The sequence below is a fragment of the Anabrus simplex genome, chromosome 1, assembly GCF_040414725.1.
Source record: "Anabrus simplex isolate iqAnaSimp1 chromosome 1, ASM4041472v1, whole genome shotgun sequence".
NCBI classification, from domain to species: Eukaryota; Metazoa; Arthropoda; class Insecta; order Orthoptera; family Tettigoniidae; genus Anabrus; species Anabrus simplex.
Window position 1 is genome coordinate 801,383,087 of NC_090265.1, and position 27,540 is coordinate 801,410,626.

Genomic DNA, 27,540 nt, shown 5'->3' on the forward strand with positions numbered 1-27,540 from the left:
TTAATTAAGGCCACGACTGCTTCCTTCCAATTCTTAGGCCTTTCCTATCCCATCGTCGCCATAAGACTTATCTGTATCGGTGCGACGTAAAGCAAATAGCAAAAATAAAGCTTGTTGTTTAACCCGCGAGTGGTCGCTATATGAGATTTTCTCTCACATTATTTTTTATTGTGATATTACTTCACAGTGATGAAAGGGAGGTGACTGTTCCCTCTTCTAGCTGAGTTTATAACTGTCGTGAGTAGAGCGATTCATATTTGAAGGGTAAGCACCCCCTCCCCTAGTCAGAACAAAGGATCCTATATATCCGTGCGCGCTGTGTGAGAGTTTCTCTCATCGCGCGACCAATGGCGTTGGTTTTATGTTGAAATGGAGCGGAAAACTTACTCCTGTTGTACGCGTTAGTATTTGTATTATGAGCACTTCTTGTTTTTGAAAATGTTATTGTGTTCAGAAACTTTGCTTTTTACGTAACTGTTACTAGATGTAATGCATGAGTGAGATTTTATTTTTTTACAACTCCAGGACGGAAGTTGTTTTTATGTACATTGCATGTGTTACTTTAAGTAGCAATTTGTGTCTTTAATAAACAGCTAACCATTTCATATTTATGTCCGGCTCCATAGCTAAATGCTTAGCGTGCTGGCCTTTGGTCACAGGGGTCCCGGGATCGATTCCCGGCCGGGTCGGGAATTTTAACCATAATTGGTTAATTTCACTAGCACGGGGCTCAGTGTATGTGTCGTCTTCATCATCATTTCATCCTCATCACAATGCGCAGGTCGCCTACGAGGGTCAAATAAAAAACCTGCACCTGGCGAGCCGAACTTGTCCCCGGACACTCCCGGCACTAAAAGCCATACTCCGTTTCACTTTCTTTATTTCATTTTTATATAGAATGTGTAAGGTAGAACTTGTGTTTGATTTCAGTGGTAATTTAATTTCGTGTGGCTATTTCTAGCCGAGTGCAGCCCTTGTAAGGCAGACCCTCCGATGAGGGTGGGCGGCATCTGTCATGTGTAAGTAACTGCGTGTTATTGTGGTGGAGGATAGTGTTATGTGTGGTGTGTGAGTTGCAGGGATGTTGGAGACAGCACAAACACCCAGCCCCCGGGCCATTGGAATTAACCAATTAAGGTTAAAATCCCCGACCCGGCCGGGAATCGAACCCGGGGCCCTCTGAACCGAAGGCCAGTACGCTGACCATTCAGCCAACGAGTCGGACATTTCAGTGGTAAATTTCAGCCTTACGCTCCACAAAACTGTGAAAAATGTCACATTTACTTTAATGTGAGAGAAAGTCTCATGCACGACCACTCGCGTTACATTTTGGCTAGCGACCAGTCGCGGGTTAATGGTACCTAACATCTAGGTCATCGACCCCTAGTATTACGAAATGAAACGAAATATAATGACAATTTAAAATTCCAAAAATTCATCCACTGACAATAATTCAAAACTTGATGAAGAATGAATGGATGAATATAAATGTAAAATAATCAGAGGATTCAACTTACAATATTAAAAATAATTCCAAAATCAATCCACTGTCTAGAATTCAAAAAGACGACGGTGAACAAGGATTATGAACTTAAACTAATCAGTGGATCCGACCCGCAATGCCCCCCCACTAACTTAAAACTATGGTATATACTGACCAAGGGGCTGCCTCCAGAGCACAATCCTGAATGGATGATGCTTGTTGTCTAAAGGGGTCCAAAATCCAGGTCAACGGCCCCTCAAAATGGTATTCTTCGCTAGTAAAGTAGAACTATGGTATTTCTCATTTAGCGATACTAACCGCAGGTAGAGTAGACTCAGGGTGTTTCTCACATTGTGGTACCACTCACAGGTAACGCAGACCTATGGTATTGCTCACATAAAGGCGCTACTCATACGCAACGCAATCCCGTGGTGTTCCTCACATAGTGGCTACTCATCACAGGCAACGCCCAGACCCGTGGTGTTAATCGGAATGCAAACACATGATGTCCACAACCAAATGCCGAGACAGCGGGCGAGTTGGCCGTGCGGTTAGGAGCGCGCAGCTGTGAGCTCGCATCTGGGAGATAGTCGATTCGAATCCCACTGTCGGCAGCCCTGAAAATGGTTTTCCGCGGTTTCCCATCTTCACACCAGGCAAATGCGGGGGCTGTACCTTAATTAAGGCCGCGGCCGCTTCCTTCCTATTCCTAAGCCTTTCCTATCCCATCGTCGCCATAAGACCTATCTGTGTCGGTGTGACGTAAAGCAAATAACAAAAAAAATCCCGAAACACCCCTGTGAAGGATATCCTATTTTTATCTCCCTGGAGTGTTTCAGCCGTACCTGGGCAGAGGGGAGACTCCGTGATAGTGGCGGATACTATACACGGGTACTGTAAATCCATAGCGATCTACTCACAGAGCCGTGGTATTCCTCACATAGTGGTACTAATCGCAATAAAAGTCGACCCATGGTGTTCCTCGCATGATGGTACTAATCATAGGTAATCCCATGGTTCAAAATTCAGCGTCCCTTGGTCATTCCTTTTAGTTGCCTCTTACGAAAGGCAGGGGATATCGTGGGTGTATTTTCCGTCTGCGTCCCCCACCTGCAAGGCGTACCAACATCTGAGTGGCATATCTGAACACCTTCCAATGCCATTGGGCTGAGCCCCGGTCGAAGAATACTTCTGTAAACGGGTTGTGAAATTATTACGAAGTATAAGAAAAGTCTTGAAGCGTAGAGACTTAAATATTTATGGCGTAGATAATAACTTAAACTTATATTAATGGAAATATATTTGCAGCTTATGTAACAGTAATATTGCTCCTTGTGTTCCAGATGTTTGAGTGTGAAGTGTAATACAAGATGGACGATACTCCGTGGTACTTCTCTCGGCTGATCCAGCCGCACCGACTGTCCACTGTGCCCCCAGAAGAGGGCCCTGTCACTGTTTCACTACCAGAACACGAGCCTGACATAAGTGAGTTTATTCTTCTCAAATTTTAAACACTGTAGTAGCGATCAAATATATTATGGACACAATTAAGGAAGCCTATGGAGTTCACATTAATTTCCATTTACAATGTTTTACTTAAAGAAAAATCTATTCCCTCAATCTATTTCTTGCATTATTAAAATTCCTCTGACTTTATTATTTTCTCATTTAAATCTTGACTGTGAGGATATGAACAGTATTTCGTCTATAACCAAGATTAATGCAAACTGGTTAGGTGCGACAGATGGTGTCGCATCAGTGTATGTGAAGACTGGATTCAAGCAGATATACCACGACCGTTCTAATATACAAAATACTGATATTTATATATACATGTCCACCGTCTGAAAACACAAATGCTTTATAAGTGAACATACATTAAGTTAGTATCTATCAGTGCCACAGAACTTACATTCTCATTTACCTTAAATATTCTAAATCACCTCTAAGTAGAACATTTATCTAGAAGATGCACCATAGGTCTCAATTATTACTAGCTAATTTTCTTAAGAAAGTAGACATTGGGTTAATGTCAGGTTATAATTTATTTTACACAACGGAGATCTGATGTTCATTAATAAAATTAGATTTCATACATTAATATTTACCGTTAAAATTGCATATGTACGAAAAATCAATTTCCTATCAACCACACGAATGTACAGGATTAATTTATTGACGTGATTATTTCCTGGTCAACCATAACTATGGGTTAATGCATGTGTGAATTAAATTCTGTTCCTCATATAATAATACACCACGATGAAATATTTCAGTAATAATAGTGCAACTTATCTCTTTGTGGCTGAAAATTAATCTTGCAACAACGTCCTCTGAAGGAATTTCAGTCTCTACCCAACAACGTAACGCTACCTAAAGGTTTAAGATTAACCTCACGCCAACCTAACCAGCTGTCCTCCCTTGCACCTGGCTTCCCTTCCTTACATCTGTATGCTCTTCCTTACACCAGGCTGCCCTTCCCTGCGTCTTGACAAACGTCTGGGTGACTTTATGGACTGAGCTAGAGTGTACGCCTAAGGTAAGTACGTGGGATTTTGTCAAAATGTTGGAAGGGCAGCCAGGTGTAAAGGAGGGCAGCTGGTTAATTCAGCGTAAGTTTAAACTTACACTCTTATCCAGCGATAAGTAATGTTAGGTTAGGTTAGGTTTTAGTTAGGTAGGGGTAGATCCTAACAGTGAGGACTGAGGATTCCGCAGAACTGTCAAATTTACACTACTGGTGGAGAACGTCAATATAACTTTCACGTTTTTATTTCACTGCGGTTAATATCGCAAGTTTACACATTCGAGAACACATTGACGTCAGTTAGTACCTTGTTTACCCAGAACCATCTTTGCTAGAAACCTCCACATCCACTGATTACAACAGAATCTCTGCACCAGACAGAATTATCTTGGACATTTGTTTACGGCTCTCAGAAACTGGATTCCATTATTAAATTTAGCCTACACTTTCATTTAATGTTGGCACCACGGTCGTAGTCAAGGGATCATTTCCGGCTCTTTGGTTCAATAGTCACCTTGGTGGCATTCGGTTCAGAGGGACCCGGAATCGATTTCGAGCCAGGCGAGGGGATTTCAAGCACATCTGGTCAATTTCTCTATATCTTAGGCTTTATAATTGTGTTCGAATTTACACAAAACGTCTAACTACCTACCACTACAATATTGAATACATCGCTCCACATAGGTTTGCATCAATTAAGGTATCTGACAGTCTATTCGACTATCGATCCCAGCGAATTGGGAAAAGGCCAGGAAGGACTAGTCAAGGGACCATTAATTTCACATGGAATCCAAACCACAGGGACGTAACTCTTATCCTATATGCATTGACCGAGGTTCGAACCATGGTGTCCTCGGACAGGAGCTAGTGATTATGTTACTCGACCATCAGCTCTCTCGGCTCCATTATCGACATCATCATATGTTTCGAGTGGTAGTGTGAAGGGGAAATAATGATGGCCAGTAGTTTGATATGACTCGTCTTCCGATGATATATCATGAGGCTGATAAACCAGTCACCACCAATAATCAACACAGTCATGTATCGTCTGGATGTACGACTGAGTGATTAGTGTCTTGGCCACGTGGCTCTGAGTTCGATTCGTAGCTGCGTGTACAGGTTTAAATCATAAACAATTAATTCCCTCCTCACCGAGACTTGGGTTCGATTAGTCCCCTATATTTCTGCAACTCATACAACACTATCCTCCTGTAAATTTTCGTTCAGGAGATAGTGGGTTCGAACACCACTGTCGTCAACCCTGAAGACCTCAAGAGTTTCCAGAGAAAAGAGAAGATGGAAGGTAATAACATCCGGACATAAGAGAAGGAAAAAACAGCAGAGGATTTTTTTTACTAGTTGCTTAAGTCGCACCGGCACAGATACGTCTTACGGCGACGATTGCATAGGAAATGGCTGGGGTGGGAAGGAAGCGAGCGTGGCCTTAATTAAGTGCTGTCCCACCATTTGCCTGTTGTAAAAAGGGAAAACCACCGAAAACCATTTTCAGGGCTGTCGAAAGTAGGGTTCGAACTCACATGTCCCGAATGCAAGCTGATTGCTATGTGACCCAAACCATACAGATACTTGCTTGTTTCTAATAATAATAATAATAATAATAATAATAATAATAATAATAATAATAATAAATTGCTGAACGAGCCTTTAGATTTTCTCTTGATCGTGAGAGACTCTAGAGTGTGAAAATTTTTTCCTGAGGAGTTTTTTACCGTGCCGGAATGCAATGAGAAAATTGTTACAACCACAGTTAGCCAGAATCGACCTTGCAGGCTGAACTGCAGAATCCGTCAAGAATGGCACTTGGTGAGACGGATTCAAGACTTTATATCTCATATTTCGAAAACCACATGCGCTATTTCTTTATGACGTTACAAGCTCTTAAGAATAACTTACCGAGCTCGATAGCTGCAGTCGCTTAAGTGCGGCCAGTATCCAGTATTCGGGATATAGCAGGTTCGAACCCCACTATCGGCAGCCCTGAAAATGGTTTTCCGTGGTTTCCCATTTTCACACCAGGCGAATGCTGGGGCTGTACCTTAATTAAGGCCACGGCCGCTTCCTTCCCACCCCTAGCCCTTTCCTCTCCCATCGTCGCCATAAGACCTATCTGTGTCGGTACGATGTAAATCAACTAGCAAAAAAAAAAAAAAGAATAACTTGAAGTCAACATTCTGCTAAGATATAAAGAAAAGAACGTCCTCCTAATCATTGAAGCTTTATAAATGTGCATTAGTGTTGTGTAAGTTATTCAATGCTCGATTCATATTGGCTTCCAACTAAGTCAACAGGATTAAGTGTGGGATAGCTTTCGTAAGATGAGACTGGAAACTCAAACAGAATTAGCGAAGTTTCGAAACTTAAACCATTGTGTTCCATTAACCACATCCTCCGCCTCGCGACGGGTGTCTGAAGATGTCTTCTACAAGAGGTGAGCTAGAGTTAAGGTAGTAGCTGAACGGAGATGATAGTAATTTCATGCCACCTACGATCAATATCAGGAAAATGTGTGATACTTTGATGCCAGTAACTAGTAAAAAAAAAAAAAATTAAATATCGTATGGCTTTTAGTGCCGGGATATCCCAGGACGGGTTCGGCTCGCCAGATGCAGATCTTTCTATTCGACTCCCGTAGGCGACCTGTGCGTCGTGATGAGGATGAAATGATGATGAATACAACACATACACCCAGGCCCCGTGCCATTAGAATTAACCAATTAAGGTTAAAATCCCCGACCCGGCCGGGAATCGAACCTGGGACCCTCTGAACCGAAGGCCAGTACGCTGACCGTTCAGCCAACGAGTCGGACCCAGTAACTAGTGACAGCGTTGTATCGAACATTACTGCCTTTGGAATATCCCGAATAGGTAGTAAACTATTCCATTGTACCCAAGTTTACATGTTCGATTTTAGGAGAGACTAGCTAGTTTCCTACCTTCATTTTCTGGCTTCTATTTATAATATGCACTGGAAGCATCTCATTTAGCAACAATCCCGTGGATATAGAAGTCTCTTGCATAATCTATGTGACTATGGCTGTATCTGATGGTGCATATCGTTCGGTATAGGAATATAATGCAAGCGACAGAAATAATAATAATGATAATAATAAAAGCCCGGATGTTTGACTAAAAATATGTTTTTCTGACTGGGTTTCCATGTGAAGGGGTTGCCTGGCTGAGGCGGTAAAGGCGTGCTCGGTTCGCCTGGAAGGACGAAGGTTCGAATCCCCGTCATGAAGTCGTAAAATTTAAGAAAGGAGATTTCCATTTCCGGAGGTGCATATGGCCCTGAGGTTCACTCAGCCTATACCAAAAATGAGTACCAGGTTAATTCCTGGGGGCAAAGGCGGCTGGGCGTAGAGCTAACCACTCTACCCCATCACGTGCCGAGGTTAACAATGGTGGTAGCCTTTACCTTTCACTCCTCCAAGGGCCTTCATGGCCTGTACGGAGGTGATTTTGCTTTGCTTTTTGTTTCCATATGAAAAAGTAAGTCAGTTTCGGCAAATTTCTGAAAGAAAAGACTTTTTATTTGCCGGCTTACGCCCTTGGGCTTTGTTTCATATTATAGATTTTGGAGGTCAAATTGACTGTATCGGTAATTACCTGTCGAAGTTCTTTGACATGCTATATTATAGAAGATTGACAAAAATGAGGGATATTGGAATAGACAAAAACTGATTGAATTGGTCGGTAAATTATTTTCCTCGAAAATAGAACTCAGAGAATAGAGTAGGTGAAGAGTTATCTCATTATATAATGATCGACGGGGGGGGGGGGGGGTAGTCGCAAGTCAGTGTTATTGAACTTCTCTGTTTCCTCACATACAGGACATCCCGGGAGGAATTGTCAATATTCAGGCATATGACAGGAACGATCATTTGATGCAAAAAACGTCATATGAACATATGCCCTATTCCGAATGGTTTCCGAGATAGAACATATTCAGTGTACACTTATTTTAGAGCTAGTGACGCGCCGTATGTATCTTACCCATCCAACCTCTTTGACGTTTTGAAATAGGTACGAGTTTTCCGCATGTAATGTTCGGCATACACGTGCTCGTGGGACATTGATACGTGGAGTCCGACTCGTTGGCTGAAAGGTCAGCGTACTGGCCTTCGGTTCATAGGGTCCCAGGTTCGATTCCCGGCCGGGTCGGGGATTTTAACCTTATTTGGTTAATTCCAATGGCATGGGGGGCTGGGTGTATGTGTTGTCTTCATCATCACTTCATCCTCATCATGACGCGCAGATCACCTACGGGTGTCAAATAGAAAGACCTGCACTTGGCGAGCCGAACCCGTCCTGGGATATCCCGGCACTAAAACCCATGCGACATTGATACGTGGAGAAAGTCGCCGTGTGCTGGTATTAGGACTGCGCTGCACCATTTCAACAATGCGTTGCTGTTCCTGCACAGGTTGTTGAACTACACGTTCAGAACAAAATTGGGAACTTGGAAGAATACTTGTTTCGCGAATTTGACGTGTTTGAAAACGACGATGGTATCCCTTGACAGCAGCAGGAGCACTACGATCGCAGAAGCTGTAAACACACAACATATCTGCATGTTCTTCATTGGTGTAGAGTGTGGAATTTTAGCCAGCGCTCAGAAAGAAAGAGAATAGAAGCTTTTGAAATGTGGTGTTACAGAAAAATGCTGAAGGTGAGATGGATAGATCAAATGACGAATGAAGAAATACTGAAACGAATTGGTGAGAATATATCGTTGTGGGCAAATTTGACGAGAATGATAGGACACATCTTATGACACTCAGAACTTGTGCAGTTGGTTTTTGAGGGTAGTGTAGGGGGTAAGAATGGTAGGGGTAGATCAAGTTATGATTATGACAAGCAGATGTAGGATGCAACACTTATGTAGGAATGGAATGATTATCACAAGATAGGGTGTAATGGATGGGTGCATCAAACCAGTCTATGTGCTGATGACTCAAACAACACTAAGGATGCAAAGGAAAGGGGGTATAGGTCACGGGTAAGACCCCAAGTAGAGTATGGTTCCAGTGTATGGGAACCTCACCAGTACTACTTGATACGAGAACTAGAAAGACCCAAAGAAAAGCAGCCCGATTTGTTCTGAGTGATTTCCGAAAAAAGAGTAGCGTTACAAAAATGTTGCCAAATTTGTGCTGGGAAGAGTTGGAAGTAAGAAGACGAGCTATTCGACTAAGTGATATGTTCCGAGCGGTCAATGAACCGATGGCTTGGAATGACATTAGTAGACGAATAAGCTTCAACGGAGATTTTAAGAGTAGGAAAGATCACAATATGAAGATAAAAATTTGGAATTCATGGGGACAAATTGGGGCAAATGTCCTTTTATAGGAAGAGGAGTTAGGGATTGTAACAATTCACCAAGGGTAATGTTCATTTACAAGATTTTGGAGACGATTTAGTCCTGGAATTTTGTCCCGCAGGAGATTTTTAAAAACTCAGTAAATCTACAGACACGAGGCTCACGTATTTGAGCATCTTCAAATACCATCGAATTGAGCCAGGATCTAATCTGCCAAGCTGGGTTGAGAAGGCCAGTGCTCTACCGTCGGAGTTACTCAGTCCGGCAGGATGAGGAAGAAGGTGCTTACTCTAAACGACAGAATTCGATCTAAGAACGATATAACCTCCAAATATTGTGACTTCTAAAGTTAGGATACAAAGTCTGGTTCAGCATAATTTATTTTATTGTAGCTTGAGTCAGTATATTTATATAATTTTCATTCAAGAGCTAAAATTCGGGAATGGGATGATTTCTGTATTTTCTAGTTAACATAATACAAATAAATCGTAGGCCACTTCATAATACAATGTACCCTCAATTTCTTAAAAGGATGGTATGGGGGGCTCTTGTTCAGTTTCCGGCTGCTCTCATTATGCAGACACGCCGGTGGTAGCAAAGACCGTAAGTCAAACAGCGTAATGTTTACCCCTGAACAATTTACTGACTTGCTCCCCGTTTCCTGTTACTTTACGTAGGAGCTTAGAAGAGACGTGTTCATTTCCTCCCGCTGCGCCGCACCGTCTTGTAAGGAGAGATTCTACTACCGCCGTAACAAGAACACTGCTCTCCTTCTATGAGGTTACAGGCTTTAACAGTCGTCAAATGAGAGTAGTGTGGTAATTATTCAGTACAATGATAAATTAACTCTCTGATATACCGTGGAGTATCTTAATTAGGATCTGGGATAGAAAAGGTTTGATGAGTTCATTTAGTAGGACGTGGCTTCCATTCCTCGCACTTCAGGAGCTCTTTCCCTTAAGGGCCGCCTACACATAACGTTTTATCGTTAGTCTTGCGTGATCATGCCAGATCGGTCATGCAAAACGTTACGTGTGGACGGTACATGTGACGTCTTACTTGAACTGAATAAAGTTTGAAGACTGAACAATAGACTGATGGGTGAAAGCTTTGTGTTCATGCAAGACGAAAGACAAGTTGTTTCATCTAAACGTGCATCCGTGTTGTCGTCAAATCACACCGAGCATTGAATCAGCTGCGGGTGTTAGTGGATAATTATTTCTTCTTCCATGCTGCTTGCATATTATCTATATGAAGAGCTAGTTCGCTAAGAGCTCGTTTACGATTTTCCTGTTTTTAAGGATGACAACTTTCAGAAATGTTTCTCTATTTTTAACTTTCTCCTTAGAAACTAGAATTGTCTAGGTGTCATGTTTGTATTATTGTATTTCAGTAATTTTGCAATAAACATCAAATAAAATAAAGTTTATATAATTAATTAACAGCCGCGCGCCCCTAACCTAACGACCAACTCGCCCGGTCATTGACAGTCAAGAATACTGCATTGTCAGCTTCATAGTTCATTGTATATGCGTGAGGTTGTGAATGTTATATGTTTCGTGTGTATATCAGACATTTGCTAAGGTGGATAGATTGATTTACGTATTTATATTAAGTTAGGTTTGTTCTAATAATGGCGCGTTCAAGCAAAACGCAAACAACAAAAAAATCACAATTTTTTCGCAATTGGAAAACGATTACTTCCTTACTCAGGTAAAGGACCAATATGTGTGTGTTTCCTGAGCTGTGCAAGTGTACAGTTGGGAAGAAAGGAAACGTCGAACGTCACTTCAAAACCGTTCACTCAGGCATTGAAAAGGATTTCCCACTAGACTTGTTGTAAGGAAAGGTAAGGTAGCTAAAATCCAAACTTACTTCTCAACAGTCAACATTTTTTAAAACTATTAGACAAGAACAAAACGCTAACTAAGGAGTCATTCAGATTTTCAAAAATTATTCCACTGAATAAAAAAACGTACGAGACTCCGTGGGCTAGGCGGCAGCGCGCCGGCCTCTAATCACTGTGTTTTGTGGTTCAAACTCCGGTCACTCCATGTGAGATTTGTGCTGAACAAAGTGGAGGCGCAACTGATATTTCTGTAGGTATTACGGTTTTCTCTGTCATCCTTCATTCTAGCAACAGCTCCAATATAATTTCACCTGTCAGTGATTAATCATTGCCCCAGAGGAGTGTGACAGGCTTCGGCAGCCGGCACATTTCCTATCCTCGCCGCTAGATGGGGCTTCATTCATTCCATTCCTGACCCGGTCGAATTACTGGAAACGAGCTGAGAATTTCCATTTTCTCTCCTTTCACAGAGGTATTGAAAGATTACAAAACACCTAGTTTTCTCTGTCTGTAATTTTAATGCACTCACCTCTTAACTGAAATTCAGATTTCCCGGATATGTGGCTCAGACGGCAAAAAGCTCGCTTTCTGATCCGAAGCTAGCGACTTAAACCCCGCTCAACCAGGTGGCATTTGAAGGTTACTAATTTGTATTATTAAAATTGCTTTACCCTGTGTGGGCTTATGGCCCAGAAAACAGGCTAAGCCTATACTATGGGGGTGACTAGATGGATAGAAAATTTAAATTATAAAATTACAAAATTTTAAAATTTACAAAATCATTGTCACCTCAATACCAAGTTGAAGGGGAATAACAGAGGGTTCACACTCGTTATTCCCTAAGTCATACTAAAGTCTTTAGACCTGCTGGAAAATGTATATAGAAAAGATGATTTTAATATTTACTTTAAGAAATCACTTTGAAACCTTCTCCTCGAGTTAGCTTTCTCAGGCTATTACATTTTTAAAAGTTGCCTGCCATTACCATGAGCTGGCGGGAATTCCGGAGATGGACGAGGCAAACCCGCTGCCTCCTGTAGGAACACACTCCATACCTCTTGACTGGAGCGATCGAAAGACAACCTGAACCAAAATCTCCCAGCTTTTCGCTTTTGTAGCGGAGAGGAAGGTTCCAGAATTATCTGGGCCGAAGCCCTCGACCCACCGACAAATACTATAGGTTGATTAAATAAATATCAAAAATTCGATTGGTTACAATATTAAACAGGTGGGAAGAGCTAAAAGTGCTAGTAACCATAGAACACCAAAAATAATCTACAAACAATTCAGTTTAGGCAACCAATGAATACCAAAATACTCTTCAAATTCAATTGTCGATCCTCTCACCAGAGCGAGCACATAAATCGACAGTAGCGACATCTGACAATAGAAGTTCAAACTTCTTCAACGAGAGGTTTCACTGTTCGTATTACAGATGGCCTTTAAACAGGCGCTTAGTTTACATGTACGGAGTTGGTGTTCCTCCGGTACGAAAGTTTTCGGTGACGTAAGGATGGAAAAGGGCTAGGATTAGGAAGGTATCGACTGTAGTCTTAATTAAGGTACAGCCCCAGAACTTGCCCGATGTGAAAGTGGGAAGCCATGGAAAACTGTATTCTGGGCTGACTTTATAGTCAGAACTCATAGAACTCAGTGACTTCCTATGCTCAGTCAAAATATCCCCCTCACCTCCCCCCACCCCGCACTTTCTACGCTCTGGCCAGACAATACTATAGGTTACAAGGAAATCAACAGCTACCAATCCATACTGATATCGCTAACCTGCAGACTAGTAGGCTCAAAGCGAATAATCCACCCCTACGCACAGCTCTGACACTAACAGACGAGAACTTTGACCTTATAACTAGTGAACCCTGATCTGAAACTCAAGTTCTGCTTTATAATTATATGGTATAAAAGTGAAGGATTTACCCAGAAGGACGTGGAATACGCTGAACAGAATTCGGACTGGCCATGATGTTTTTGCTGATGCACTATTCCAATGGAGGAGGTTGGCATCTCCCGCGTGTGACTGTTGTGCCGATAGGCAGACTTTTTTGGTTTTTGCTATATGCTTTACGCCGCACCGACACAGATAGGTCTTATGGCGACGATGGGATACGAAAGGCCTAGGAGTGGGAAGGAAGCGGCCTTGGCTTTCATTAAGGTACATCCCCAGCATTTGCCTGGTGTGAAAATGGGAAACCACGGAGAACCATTTTCAGGGCTGCCGGCAGTGGGGTTCGAACCCACCATCTCCCGGATGAAAGCTCACAGACGCGTGCCCCTAACCGTGCGGCCATCTCGCCCGGTGATAGGCAGACTATCGCTTACATAGAACATAAGTGTTCTTTGAGACGTTATCACGACAACGTCAGGGACTGTGTGCACATAGCACCTGACTGACTGGAGTATCCAGCCAACTTGGACATTAAAATATTAAATATTAATTTAAGTTGGACATTAAAATAGTAATTAGCTTATAAGAAACGCTTGTGCCAAATTTCAGCCGTCTACTTTTGTGGGAAGTTTGTGACTTAGCCATATTGTGTTTAGAGTAGTTACCTCAATTTCACCCTCTTTATCGCAAAGCCAAACCCAATGGCGCAACGTCCCCGAAGGGTCATGGCCTACTCTGCGACTGCTGCTCATCCTAAAGACCTGCAGATTATGAGGTGTCATGAAGTCGGCACGACGAATACCCTCAGTCGTTATTCTTGGCTTTCCAGACGGATGTTAATGCAAAATATCGGAATAAAATATTAATTAATAATAATGCTATTCTGCTTTAAGTCCCACTAACTAATTTTACGGTTTTCAGAGACGCCGAAGTGCCGGAAATTAGTCACGAGGGAGTTATTTTATGTGCCAGTAAATCTCCAGACACGGGGCTGACGTATTTAAGCACTTCAAATACCACTGGACTGAGCCAGAAGTCAGAGGGCCAGCGCCTCAACCGTCTGAGGCACTCAGCCCGGCGAAGAAAAATTAGCTTATAAGATGCGCTTATGCCCAAGTATCTGTCCTCTATCTTTGTGGAAAGCGTGCGATTTAGTAATGTTTAGTTTAGGGTAGGTACCGCAATTTCACCCCGTAATCACATACATCGGAATAGTACAAGTTTACGTTTTCTAATTTTCTTATTAGGAAAAGCTGTGACAAATTTCAACCCATTACCTTTGCGGGAAGTAATTGATTTAGCGGGTTGTGTTAGTAATTACGCCAATCTCACCCCGTTATAAAGAAATAACCGAATGAAACATCTTCACTTTTTTTAATTAGCTTATGGAAAACATCTGTTCCAAACTGCAGCTGTTTGGCGTCATGGAATGTGAGAGGATTAAATACTGTAATTAGGGCAATTAACACTATTTCACCCCCTTTATAAAAAAATTGGAATAAAACATTCTTATTTTCCTTTTTCATAAGGGACACTTGCGCCAAATTTCAAGCCTCCATCTCCATAAGAAGATATTCAGTGATATTGTGTTCAGCGTATCTATCACAATTTCTCTCCCGTTTACCAAAATAACTTTGGAGAAGTAACATATTTACTTTCCCTACTTAGCTTATGAGCAACATCTCTGTGCTGAACTATGTCCCTCTAGTGTTCTGGAAATTATGAGATTTACCAGGCGTATTTATAAGATTTTGCCGGATTTCGTGGTAAAGGTAGGTAAGGGTTATTCCGCCCGAAGGCAGGTACGAACCTCCGCAGAGGTGTTCCTGAGCCGGAGTTTACGTGCGGTAGGGTGGCCAGTTCCTTTCCGCTCCTCCATTCCCTTACCCCCAACCAACAGCGCGTGGCAACCCATCCAACTCCTGACCACGCCCAATGTTGCTTAACTTCGGAGATCTCACGGGAACCGGTGTTACAACACGGCTACGGCCGTTGGCTCGTGGTAAAAAGAACACGTAATTTTAGAAGTATTTCATTTTTTGTTTATTCAGAATACTAGCATGTGCCTGCGGCTTTGCCCGCGTTTAGTAACTCAACCGTTAGATGTTTCTAAACTCTTTATTTAAAAGCAAATTAAATCATTGTATTTATTAACTCACATCTTTTTGACGTAGGCCTAAATTGCATGAAATACATTACTTTTTTATTATACTGTTACTTTAAATGCTTAAGAGACCATGTTATATAATACAAAATATATTGTTTCCTTAGAGCTTCGGAATAAAATATAAATGTCCTTCCATTTGGAGGTAAGATGTATACTGTATTGTGTTTGCCTTTCGAACTCTTGAACAATCCACGTACAGTTGACAATGGCAAAAGCATCGTTTTCAAAGATGGTGTCCTACAACTTTAAGCGATTGTCCTATGTCAAAATTTCAGATCTCTGTGTGCCGTAGATTTGACTGGGCTTCGCATACATACACACAAACACTTCCGAATATTACGGGCTGATGGCTCCTCGTGTCGCGGGTCGGAAATGGCTTCCTACTCAATGGACTTACAGTCCGAGGAATATTACTTCGCCCGCGGCATGCTCAGTCATGATGGTGGCTTCAATAATATTCATCAGATTCAGAGCCATGTTCATTGCAGAGGGAAGGATTAATATTCCTGAGAAGGATAATCGGTGCCACAATTGTCCACTCCAAGATGTTCGAGGGTACTCCAGGTGACTCCAAATTGTTCACTATCTCTGTAGTGTAGTTGACAGCCTCATCTGTATGACATGTCGTGTCTATAGACTTTTCAATTTATAGGAAACCGGATAATTCTTGAGCTTCATGTCTTGGAGCAAGAATTGCTTTCAGACACAGCCATGCGTCTTAGGTGAAAACCTGTGCCCACCTATGACAATTATTTTAGATCATTGTTTCCCGTGGAGTGGCCTGGGCATCGCACACATGAACACAGACAGACAGACAGACAGACAGACAGACAGACAGACAGACAGACAGACAGACAGACAGACAGACAGACAGACAGACATCATGGATCAAAGGAAAATGGCTTCCTATTCCACGGACTTACAATGGCATCCTCACTGATTTATGTATTATTCCTTGTTTAGTATTATCGTCTATCTTGTGTCATAATTGTTTCCTCTAAATAAATAAGTGTCCAACCCTTGTCCCCTTTCTACACGGGGTTTGGGTATGAAGTGAGATGAACCTTCGCAGCGAATTTTTACGACCGGGTGACTTTCATGACGCCAACCTGTTCAGACGAGTTAATGAGATGAAATGAATGACATTATATATGATAGTAAGAATGAAGAGGATAAAACCCGGCGCCGGCACACAGCCCACTCCTCTCGAATAGCTCAAGACTTCACGTCCCGATCCGACGGACGAATCACCATCAACAGCGTCATATGCCCTCACACCATACAAGACCAAAAACGGCTTCCTACGCCCTGGACGTAAAATGGCTCCTTGATTATTGTGTTCTCTACCTATCTTGTGTACGTTGCCTAGCGATAGCGACTCTATGCATTTAGGGCCGAATTCATAGTCAGCACTTATGTGTAAGTGGAACCCTTAAGTAATAAGGGATCACTTATAATAAGTATTCACTTATGTGATTTTACATTTCATAGACAACACTTAAAGAGCACACTCATTGATACAGTAAGTATCACTGGAGATGTGGCAATGCTGTATATTATGCCCATGCTTCCTGGATCGTGCAGTTCTGGCTACCGAATTGTGAGATGATCTATTGCGCTTTGTCTATCGAAGGACATCGCACAACCGCGCGCGACATTTTTGAGGTTAAAAGATCGTGTATATTGTGTTTGGTTATCAGAATGGATAACAAGACAGCGAGCTGAGACGGCACCTGCAAGAACATGCACATAATATAGAACAAGCTGACCGACACAGTTTCCCATCAGAATATGAAAGACGTGGGAAAAACTTGTTGTGGACAATGCAAACTACGAAAATGTTCAGAGTCTAATTTTCTTCTTAATATAATATGTTTATAGTTATCCAGGTACTCGAACATATACAAATATTCATCCAAATGTGGAATATCTAGCCTTACGCTTTTAATGATTTGACAAAATATATCCGTAACCGTTATGTTGTAATAGGCCTAAGTACTTCTCCAATAAAACGTAAATAGTATGTTTTGTTGTGCGATGCCATAATTTCAGAAACTTCTGATATAATCCGGCAAACGATTGGTTGATAACCTGATATAATTAGCACAAATCAACCTTAAAATCAATGGTGGTAGTGCAACACGATAATTTTTCTTATAACTTCTTTACTATTCCATAGGCCTACAGTCTTGATAACTTATCAACTGTCAACACGTTTCCAATTAATTAAGCGAAATACCGGTAATGATGATGGTGATGATGATAATAATAATAATAATAATAATAATAATAATAATAATAATAATAATAACAATAACCTAAAATTAAGAGGTAGCATAAAATATCAAAACAATATCTTCATTAATGGTGAGATAGTGAGTCCTCCAGAGGTTATGTTCACTCTCTCAATCAAAGGAACAAGAATATTCATAACTCTCACTTTACTAAAACGAAACCTTCTTTAAATTGTTGGTCACATTACATTTCAACAGGATTTTCCATCTCTACTGTATGCACGGAAAGCATTCTGTGAATGAAATGCAACATATTCAAGCAAAATCATTATCCTCCATCTTGCTGCAACATAAGTGAGTCACTTAAGAGTGTGTGGGAGGTCCACTTATAGCAATAAGTGGGACACTTAAGTAAGTAATATGAAATGAAACTTGGCTTATAAGGGGCACTTATGTATAAGGGCTGTCTATGAATTCGGCCCTTAATCTTGGTGACAGCACGTTGGATTGTCATATCCCAATGCACGTTTTCCGATGGTTTTTCATTCATAACTCAGCAACGAAAGCGAAAATGAAAATTCTGGCTTCGAGGTGCACTCGGACCCTTTTCCATCTACCTATGTTCAAAATTTCAGATCTCTGCGTGCTGTAGATTTTTCTGGCCATCGCGCACAGGCACACAGACATACAGACACACAGACAAACACTTCCTTTTATAATTATAGAGATTGACCAGCGGCTTTTACACAATTCGCCCATCCTTCAGATATGTAATGAGCAAAGCTGCTTGTGTTTTGCGGCAAACTATTCGTCAAATCATTTTCCAACTTCTTTGAAATTTCCCACGTTCTACTCTGCAAGCTCGTGCCCATTGATGTGAACAGGTGATGCGTAGATGGCGCCAGGTCAGGAAAATACGGCGAGTGCGGAAGAATGTCCCATCCAAGCGATTTCAACGTGTCCTTCACTGGTTTTGCTGTGTGAGACGGCGCATTGTCGTGTAACGAAATCACTTTGTCATGTCTCCTAACCCATTCCGGTTGTCTTTCATTCAACATGATTTAAATGCATCATTTGTTGGCGATAGCGTTGTGCATTAACTGTTTCGCCGGGCTTCAAGAATTCATAACACACAATATTTCTCTGGTCCCATCGGACACAAAGCATGGTATTCTTGCCGTGTTCAACATATGTTTCTACCAACAAGTGATGACTTTCCACACCCTTTTCCTTTTTGTTAAATAAGAAAAGCAATGCGTGCCGCAAATGTTCCTTTTCAGGCACAAAACGTCGACATGATCACTGAACGATACAACACAGACGCTAGTGTCTGGCGGATTCAACTTGTATGGTTAGTAGGTTAATGTCAGAAGAGCAAACTGACGTATGTGTCAAATTCATACGCTGCGTACTGTTCGCTGGCGCTATCTTTAAGTGAAACCGGAGGAGACTTATGCATACATCCGGTAGTGATACATTGTCTAGGGTCGTTACCCCAATTTCAACCCCTTTATCACTAAGCATCGCAATAGAACATCTTCACTTTTCCTAATTATTTTACAAGGATCATGTGTGCCATATTTCAGTTTCTTAGCTTCATGGGAAGTGTGAGCATTTGTGTTCAGTGAGTGAGTAAGTGAGTGAGTGAATGTGTCAGTGCTTTCGCTTTTATGTATATTAAAAGACAACCAAAGTATCAATCTAGTAAAAAAATATGAGTTAACATATGAAAATACCAAACTGTATCACACACACAATTCATGAAGTTTCTTGGACTATCGGCAGACAGAACACACGACATGTTTATATCGTGATTCATACTTACTCACCAGGACCTCTTGCTGCAAGAGTAATATCCAACATATACGCCACATATGAAAAAAGTGTGGTTCGGAATACTGATTCCGTCACAATTATCGTACATTGAAATCACGTTCACCTGGTTTTGCCTTATGTAACACTGATGTGCTGGAGGATAAAACTTTTATAGAACTATTTAAAGAAATAATGCATATATCTCTAATTAATGATTGCATGGAAGCAGGAGTATATTGTCTTACAAGCCACTGAGGCGCTGCTGAGGTGAGAACTGAATATCATTGTTACTGTCGTTGGGTCTGAGAGACTCCCTGAAATACATCCATATATTAAAAAAGTTTAGGCTTGCAGTTCATGGTTTCTACCACAGGATTTGGTCCCGAAATGTGTTTCATAAGGCAGATGAAAATTGCGTGTGTGAACTATCTAATAGTTTATGTGGAACTTACCACATAACAACGTGCCTAAATCGATCAAGGTCAATAGTGGAATATTGCAAGGAGTGACATGAATGCTCAGTAGTAGGAAATATGCTATGTTACTATATAGGTCAAACTCTAAGATAAATATGACATTTATGTATCATTATGGCTATTCGGCCGCAATACATTATTACAGTGGAACCTCGATATCTCGAATCACCCCGGGAGCTAAATGTTATTTTGCGTTATCGGAATTTCGAGATATATACAGAATACCGTTTTTGAACATTATACTTATATTAAATACTGAATACATTAATTTTAACAGTATTTAAAAATATACAAACAACGTCTATTTTACGGCATCTTTTTAATTATAAATCTTATTATATTAACGTTTTAGAAGACAGGATACAGTAGTGAAACAAGAAACATACCTCCGTTAACACCTTTGAAAAAAATCCGTTAGTCTCTTCTGTTTGTTACTGTTAGCTTTTCCTCCCTTCGCGTTGAAACTTCTCGTCAATACCACGCAGCCGAGATTCGTAAATGGAGCTTGTCATCCCCGACTTCACGGGTTGTTTTCGTACTGCCGGGTAATGAATTCACACCCGAGAAACAGCCGGGCTTTGCCGAATTTCCGAACACTAGAAGTTTTAGTTTTTCGGTTCCCATCATATTAGCTGCCAGCATCACTGTAAACCTTTCCTTACATGTTAACTGTTCCTCACAAACCAGAAATGTCCTACTGCACAGTTAATGTTGCACAAAATTCGAGTTACAGAGTATTTTTTTCTTCAAGGGAGGAAACGTTTGCTTGAAGAAATCGAGAAATTCGTGTAACAAAATTTCGAGTAATAGAGAAATTAATACACGTGAATAATATGCCAAAGACCGAGAAATTTAAGTTACTTCGAGATACTGATAATTCGAGTCTGGAGGTTCGAGATATCGAGGTTCGACTGCATATTAAGAGTTTACTAGAAACATTTTTGGCAAATCCGTCTGCCCATTCTACTGGGCAGATTTGCTTCATTTCTATTTTATTATCTCCACAATTATCTGCATGTGAAAAAAGAGACATTTATAGGTCCATAAGTTCAGTCAACTTTCAGTAATCATAAAATAAAATCATTAAATGATCACTTCAATAATTCCAGGCGAAGGCTTACCCTAACCCACAATACATTCTCTACTTTGCAGATTGCTAAGCGACTGACACTTTCATTAATATTCTTATATATGTGATCTTCATCCTTACTTATATGACTGCATGCATCCATTTTTGATTAGTACGTGTCAAGCCAGAGAGTATACACTTCCTCTGATCACAGAAGAATACTATTCCCTGCTAGATACTTTTTTATTCTCTAAGATTTCCTAGCTTCCAGATACATGCAAGAGATGGCAGAGTGTTCCCAACAAGTTACATGCTGCTAAGAGACAAAAGTCTCCGTACAAACAGACCCCATCATGACATACAGTACTCCTTAGACATTATATCGAAACACGTATCGAAAGACAACCTAGTTGCACTAGAAATAATTAAGGTCATGCATCTTAAAAGATTCCTCTTCCTGGCAAAAGAACGCTCCTTCGACACTAACCTCTGAGCACTCAAGACAACCGTTCATTTATGCACGATTTAGTTTTTATTTGATGAAAAAATGTGAAATATTAACCATTTTTCAGTCATTAAAACGTATGTCATGCTTATTACAGGTCAGAAAACACGGCATGTGGAATCTTACACTAAGGCCTGTGTTCATCAACACCAGTTACTTTTGTTTTTACCTTAGATTTCTAAAACTCGTATATAGTGATTATCTTGAATAACGCTCACTTCTGTAGACACTATATTTCACTCGAAAAATAAGTCAGTATTCCTTAATTCTTCATTAAAGGTCATCCAGTCGTGTGCCGTACAAGATATAAGCTATAATGGGTCTACCTATGTGTTGGAAAGCCACACAGTTTTGAAGCTTTAGAAAATCTAAAATGTGTCTCAAAACTAGTGTCATCATAATCTTCAAATTATGTAGCGCGATCTCATTATTCACCTAGGACGTTTTATTGCATAATCTTGGATATTTTCCTTTCGCTGTGATTTTCCTTAATCCAGCCGTCCATGATCTGCCATCTTCGAAGGCTATTATCTTAGATCTCCTGTTTTCCCGGCCAACCCTTCTACGGTAAAATTTGAAACCGAGATAATACCCATTATCCGAGATAATATTGTTGTTATCTCGGTTTTCTTAGCTTTAAACGAAGATAAAAGCTTTTACACACGTTCGTGAACTGTTTCCTGCAATGCACGCTAAACCCATTGATAGCAATTTGTTCATTGGAACTGACCTACCGAGCTCGATAGCTGCCGTCGCTTAAGTGCGGTCGATATCCAGATACTGGGTTCGAACCTAACTGTACTGCAGTCCTGGAGATGGTTTTCCGTGATTTCCAATTTTCATACCAGGCAAATGCTGGGACTGTACCTTAATTAAATCCACGGCTACTTCCATTCCACTTCTAGCCTTTTCCTATCCCATTGTCGCCATAAGACCTATCTGTGTCGGTGCGACTTAAAGCAACTTGTGGCACTGACCTAATACCTAATAGTTCATAACATGAAACTAGAGGACCCGCGCTACTCCACAGCATTTGTTAGAAAAAGTCAGATAACTCGTCTTGATATGTCTGAAAAATTAAAACCTACAACCTGTTTTCCAATCATTGACCTGGTCAGGAATGGAATGAATGAAGCACATATAGGCTATTAGTACGATGGGCTCGCCACTCCCAAAGTGATTATTAATGACTGATAGATGCTATGAAATGAAAATGGAGAGTGTTACTGGAATGGAAGATGACAGGGAAAACCGGAGTACCCGGACAAAAACCTGTCCCGCCTCCGCTTTGTCCAGCACAAATCTCGCATGGAGCACCCGGGATTTAAACCGCGGTATCCAGCGGTGAGAGGCCGACCAACTGCCGTTTGAGCCACGGAGGCTCCCGTCTTGATATGTCTGTCGTGCTCATATTGTTTTGCCCGCCCTTTTCAATGGTTTTATGAACATTTCATAAGAAGTGCGTTATGTTATGCCGCAGTCCGTAGTGAGAATTCGCCCATTCTGACATTATTATACCGTTTATTTGGTGTATATATATCTATATATATATATATATATACAGCGTGATTCAGCCGTCTCTTCCAATGTAGTTTTATGTAACCCACAATATTCATTCCGTCCTGAAAACATCTGCCCGGCCGGAATGCTCAGACAACACAACCGGATATCTTGGTATTTACCGCCTGGCCATGATAGGACGCCATAATGTTATGTTCGTATTAAACACTGGAAGACATGCGTGTGACTTATAGATCATATGAACCTGACAAACCGAAAAAAACAAACCAAACCCCATCGCACTACAGCCCTTGAAGTGCCTTGGCCTACCAAGCGACCGCTGCTCATTCCGAAGGCTTGCAGATTACGAGGTGCCGTGTGGTCAGCATGACGAATCCTGTCGGCTGTTATTCTTGGCCTTCTAGACCGGGGCCGCTATCTCACCGTCAGATAGCTCCTCAATTCTAATCACGTAGGCTGAGTGGACCTCGAACCAGCCCTCAGGTCCAGGTAAGAATCCCTGACCTCGCCGAGAATCAAACCCGGGGACTCCGGGTAAGGAGTAAGCACGCTACCCCTAAACCACGGGGTCGATCATATGAATCTGGCATGCCGGTGAAACACTAAATTGATATTGCGACCGCTGGTCAGTGTGCCAGACGGAACCGGAACCGTAATATATTTAAATAAATGCCAGAGGTTCTAAGGTAGGTACATAAAAATGAGAATCTTAAACCAAGATTGATGACACGTTTATTTTAAACCAGAAAATTACAATTTAAAAAAATTTCTGGACCAACAAGTAGCAAAGAGTGAATAACAATATGCTGATTTTAATGCTTCAAAAGGCGAGAGGACACTGACCATAAAAAGCCACAAGACGTTAGATAAAAATCAATAATTAAACATCAAGAACACAATTTAACAAAATAAAATAAGTTAACAATTCAACCGGCAAAGCAAAAACACGGAATAGAAAGAGAATTAACACCATTTGGTGAACAAGTACATGAAGTTGATGGAAAATAATACTTAGAAAATTCCAACGGTCAGTGATCTGGATGTTTCAATTTCCAAATTTTACATTCGAAATTTTCAGTCACAGCACTCGCAGCCAATACACATTGAGAGGGCATTATTTATGATACCGTGAGTGATGGCGAGCTTTTCGGCGGTTGCAGAGTGTGCTTCAGCTGGTACGACGGCTCTGCACTCCGACCGACTAATCGAGCAGAGGAAGGGCGGTCACGGCTCTGATGTAGCTCTACGTCTCTGCATTCGGGAGACGGAGAGGGGCTGATACCCACCGTTGGAGGTCCTGAGAATGGTTTTCCGTGGTTTTTCATTCTTTTGCACTAAGGTGAATGCCGGTACAGTTCCTAGTATTGGCCACCTCACCTTCTCCGTGCATCTCCTTCACCGCAACAAATCTCCCGGCCTGAGAGACGGCGTCACCGCCTAAGAGGCCCGCCTCCCCCTTCAGGGGAAAAATGAAAACGTTTTAGTAATAATAGTAGTGGCGAGATCATCCTGCTTACTCCCGTCTTTGTAAAGCCCGACCCCCCACCACCCCCCGTCCAAAAAACCGCCCCTGTCTCGTAATCCTCATCCGCACCGTTGACCCACACCACCACCCAGTTGTCCTTTCCCGCCTTCAAGCAACAGCCAACCAAGCACTGAACCTATACTTACAAACTACTCACGCCGGCCTAAATACACACTTCCAATTCATCCGACTGGAATATCTTGTTTAAATTATAACCCAAAGTCAGGGTACCCAGGGCTCACCTCTCACATCCATCCTTTTCCTACACATCCAATCTTTCCGTACCGGAGGCTCCCCTCTACACACACTAATCCGTCAACATCCTATCCACACAATCTTCCTGAACGAAACTATGTTCCGTCCTCACCAATCAGCCCACCTGCCCTCTTCGTCCTCCCCCGTTCTGATCATCCAAATGATATCGGGCGCGCAGGAGCAGCCATTGCCAACCGCCTTTCCCTCCCAGTCCGCCTACACCATCCCTCATATCCACTCTCCTTCCCGGAATCAGTCAGCCACGTTCTACTTCGGCCTCAGTATCCTCCATCTCGCCACAATCTACACCAGGCAGACACATCCGCTTCTCATGTAATTCATGGATCACCTACACAGCACCCTCCACCACTTTCTGTTACTGGCTGATCTGAATCTCCAAAACCATCACACCCTCATCAACCACATCGATTCCTCATTAATCCCACTCCTCAGAAATTCTCGACCTAGTTCGCAAACAACCCCAGATGCCATTATCGCTCATAATTCCATCATTCCCTTGCTAAACGTTTCATATTTAACAAGTATAGGCAACCACTCATGTACTTCGCCTCATCCCACCTTCACCCACCCCTACGCCCAAATTCTCAAAAGCCAGTTGGCCATCCTATCGAAAACAAATTACCACATCCCTGGAGCAGTTCCCACCTTTACCCACATACGTCAAATCCCTCGACACCTACGCTGAATTTATAATAACCACCACAATCGAATCAGCTGAATACCACATCCCCACAACCATGTACTCCCCCTCGAAACCCCGACTTCCACCACTATTCATTCACCTCCATAAACTCTACCAGTCTCACCTCCGTGAATACTTCAGGACTCGAGACCGCTACTTCCTACGCTTACACCGGCAAACAATACGAACCATACAAAACTACCTGTTAGCCCACAAATGACGAACCTGGGCCAACACTTGCACATCCCTAAATTCCCTTCATGCCCATTCATCTGAAATATGGTGGCGACTATCCTCCCTGACAGGCTAAAATAGCAGAGCAATATTGTCTCTCCCAATTATCCCAACATCCACGAAGGGATGTCCCCAACTAATACCACAGAAAAACTGGAGATCCTTGGCAACCACTTCCAGAAGAGTGATTTGCCAGCAGCATAGACGTAGACTTAGATTAGGCCGATTCTTAACTGTACCAATCCATCAAACCTCACCTCAGCTCTAACCATCATCAACCCATATCTGGTCAACACATCCTCTAGACAACCCCATAACCAAGGCAGGCATAGCAGACGCCCTACGAAAAACTTGAGACACCGCCCCCGGGTCGGGAAGAATCAGGTATCGAAATATCACCCTCCTAGCCCTACTCTACAATTTCATCCTCACCACAGGCTTTAACTCCACTTCCTGGAAAACAACCAACATGCTCCTATTCCCCAAACCCGGCAATGACACCACAGACCCAGACTCCTACAGGCCTATTTGCCTTATTACAATATTGGCCAATATCGTCGACAAGATCCTGGTCCGCCGGCTATATCCATACCTTCACTCGAATCACCTCCTCCCCAAATCCCACCACCAGCTCATCCATCTCATTCAAGTCGCTGGGTTGGTCAACACATTTCATAACCTTCAATTTCAACAAAACATTCGATTCCGGCTGACATCCCGCCCTCAATTTCCTATGTCATATTTTCCTCCGCCTACCTAACAGATCGATCAGCTCGCATCTCTGTCCAAGGACGCCAATCCAAGTCTTTCCTCATGGCGTTGAGAGTCCCCCACGAAATTATCCCCCGTACTATTCATTCTGTTTGTCGCAGATATTCTCCAACCTCCCACCCCAGCCCAGCTCCTACGGTTCGCCAATGACACTGTCATCTTAGCCCCGCTTCCCTCCGTCCAATCAGTTAATAAACTTATCCAACCTTTCCTCACATCATTTGTGTCTTGGTGTGACCGATGGCACTTAAAACCCAACCCAATCAAAACTCAATCAATCCTCCTCCGTCCCCGTAAGAGGCGCTGCAGCGACATGTTAACATTCAATGAATTAACCAGAAACGCAATGGAATAACTGCCTCATATTAATATTCCATATGAGGTTGTTCACTGTTTAATTCGAACCCGAACATATATAAGATTGCGTTACTTAAAAATAAAAGTAAGCTAAAGGAATTTACGGAGAAAATTGGTCGCTAAAATGTCAAAATTTATCAATATAAGAAAATAATATAGCCTATCTCGTAAAAGAACTGTTAATAATATTATTTAGAAGCATGGTGTATTCTCAATTACTTAAACATTATTAGTGTATATAATATGTGGATAATATTATAGTAAATATGTTTTTATTAATGTTGTCAAGTTACGAAAGACGCACTATATTGTTTTACACTTTACTTTTTTTACCCAAATTAAGTACAATACACATCAGTTGTTACGTCCACCTTCTCAACATAATCTCCTTGTAACTGTAAGCACTTTTGCCACCGATGTGTCAGTGTCTCCAGACCTTCCTTAAACCATTCTTTCGGAGTGATTCGTACCCATGCCTTGACAGCTGTGTCCAGTTCTGCAAAATCCGAAAAACGGTGACCACGCAGAGGTTTCTTCATGTTCCCGAACATAATCACTTGGTGTCAGATCGGTAGAGTATGTTGGGTGTGGCACCACCTTGAATCCCATTTGATCATTGGTAGCGGTGGTCTCTAGGCTAGTGTGGGGCTGGGCACTGTCATGTTGCAGAAGCACACCTTTAGCCTATTTTGCTGGTCGCTTAGTTTGAATGGCACGACATAAGCGCTTAAGGGTTCCCACATATGCTGCACTGTTAATCGATCCTCAAATTCCAGTCAGTCAATGAGGATGATGATCTTTGTGTCCC

At 41.9% G+C, this 27,540-nt stretch overlaps 1 protein-coding gene across 1 annotated transcript in view; it reads left to right on the plus strand.

Annotated features, from left to right (window-relative positions):
- The first annotated feature begins 2,849 nt into the window (after positions 1-2,849).
- LOC136873678 (synaptotagmin-15-like) overlaps positions 2,850-27,540 on the plus strand; it is a 451,745-nt gene continuing 427,054 nt past the window's right edge. Inside the window, exon 1 of the mRNA XM_067146793.2 lies at positions 2,850-2,968. Within this exon, the coding sequence (XP_067002894.2) occupies positions 2,854-2,968 (115 nt within the window). The 5' untranslated portion in view covers positions 2,850-2,853. The remainder of the gene's footprint in view (positions 2,969-27,540) is intronic.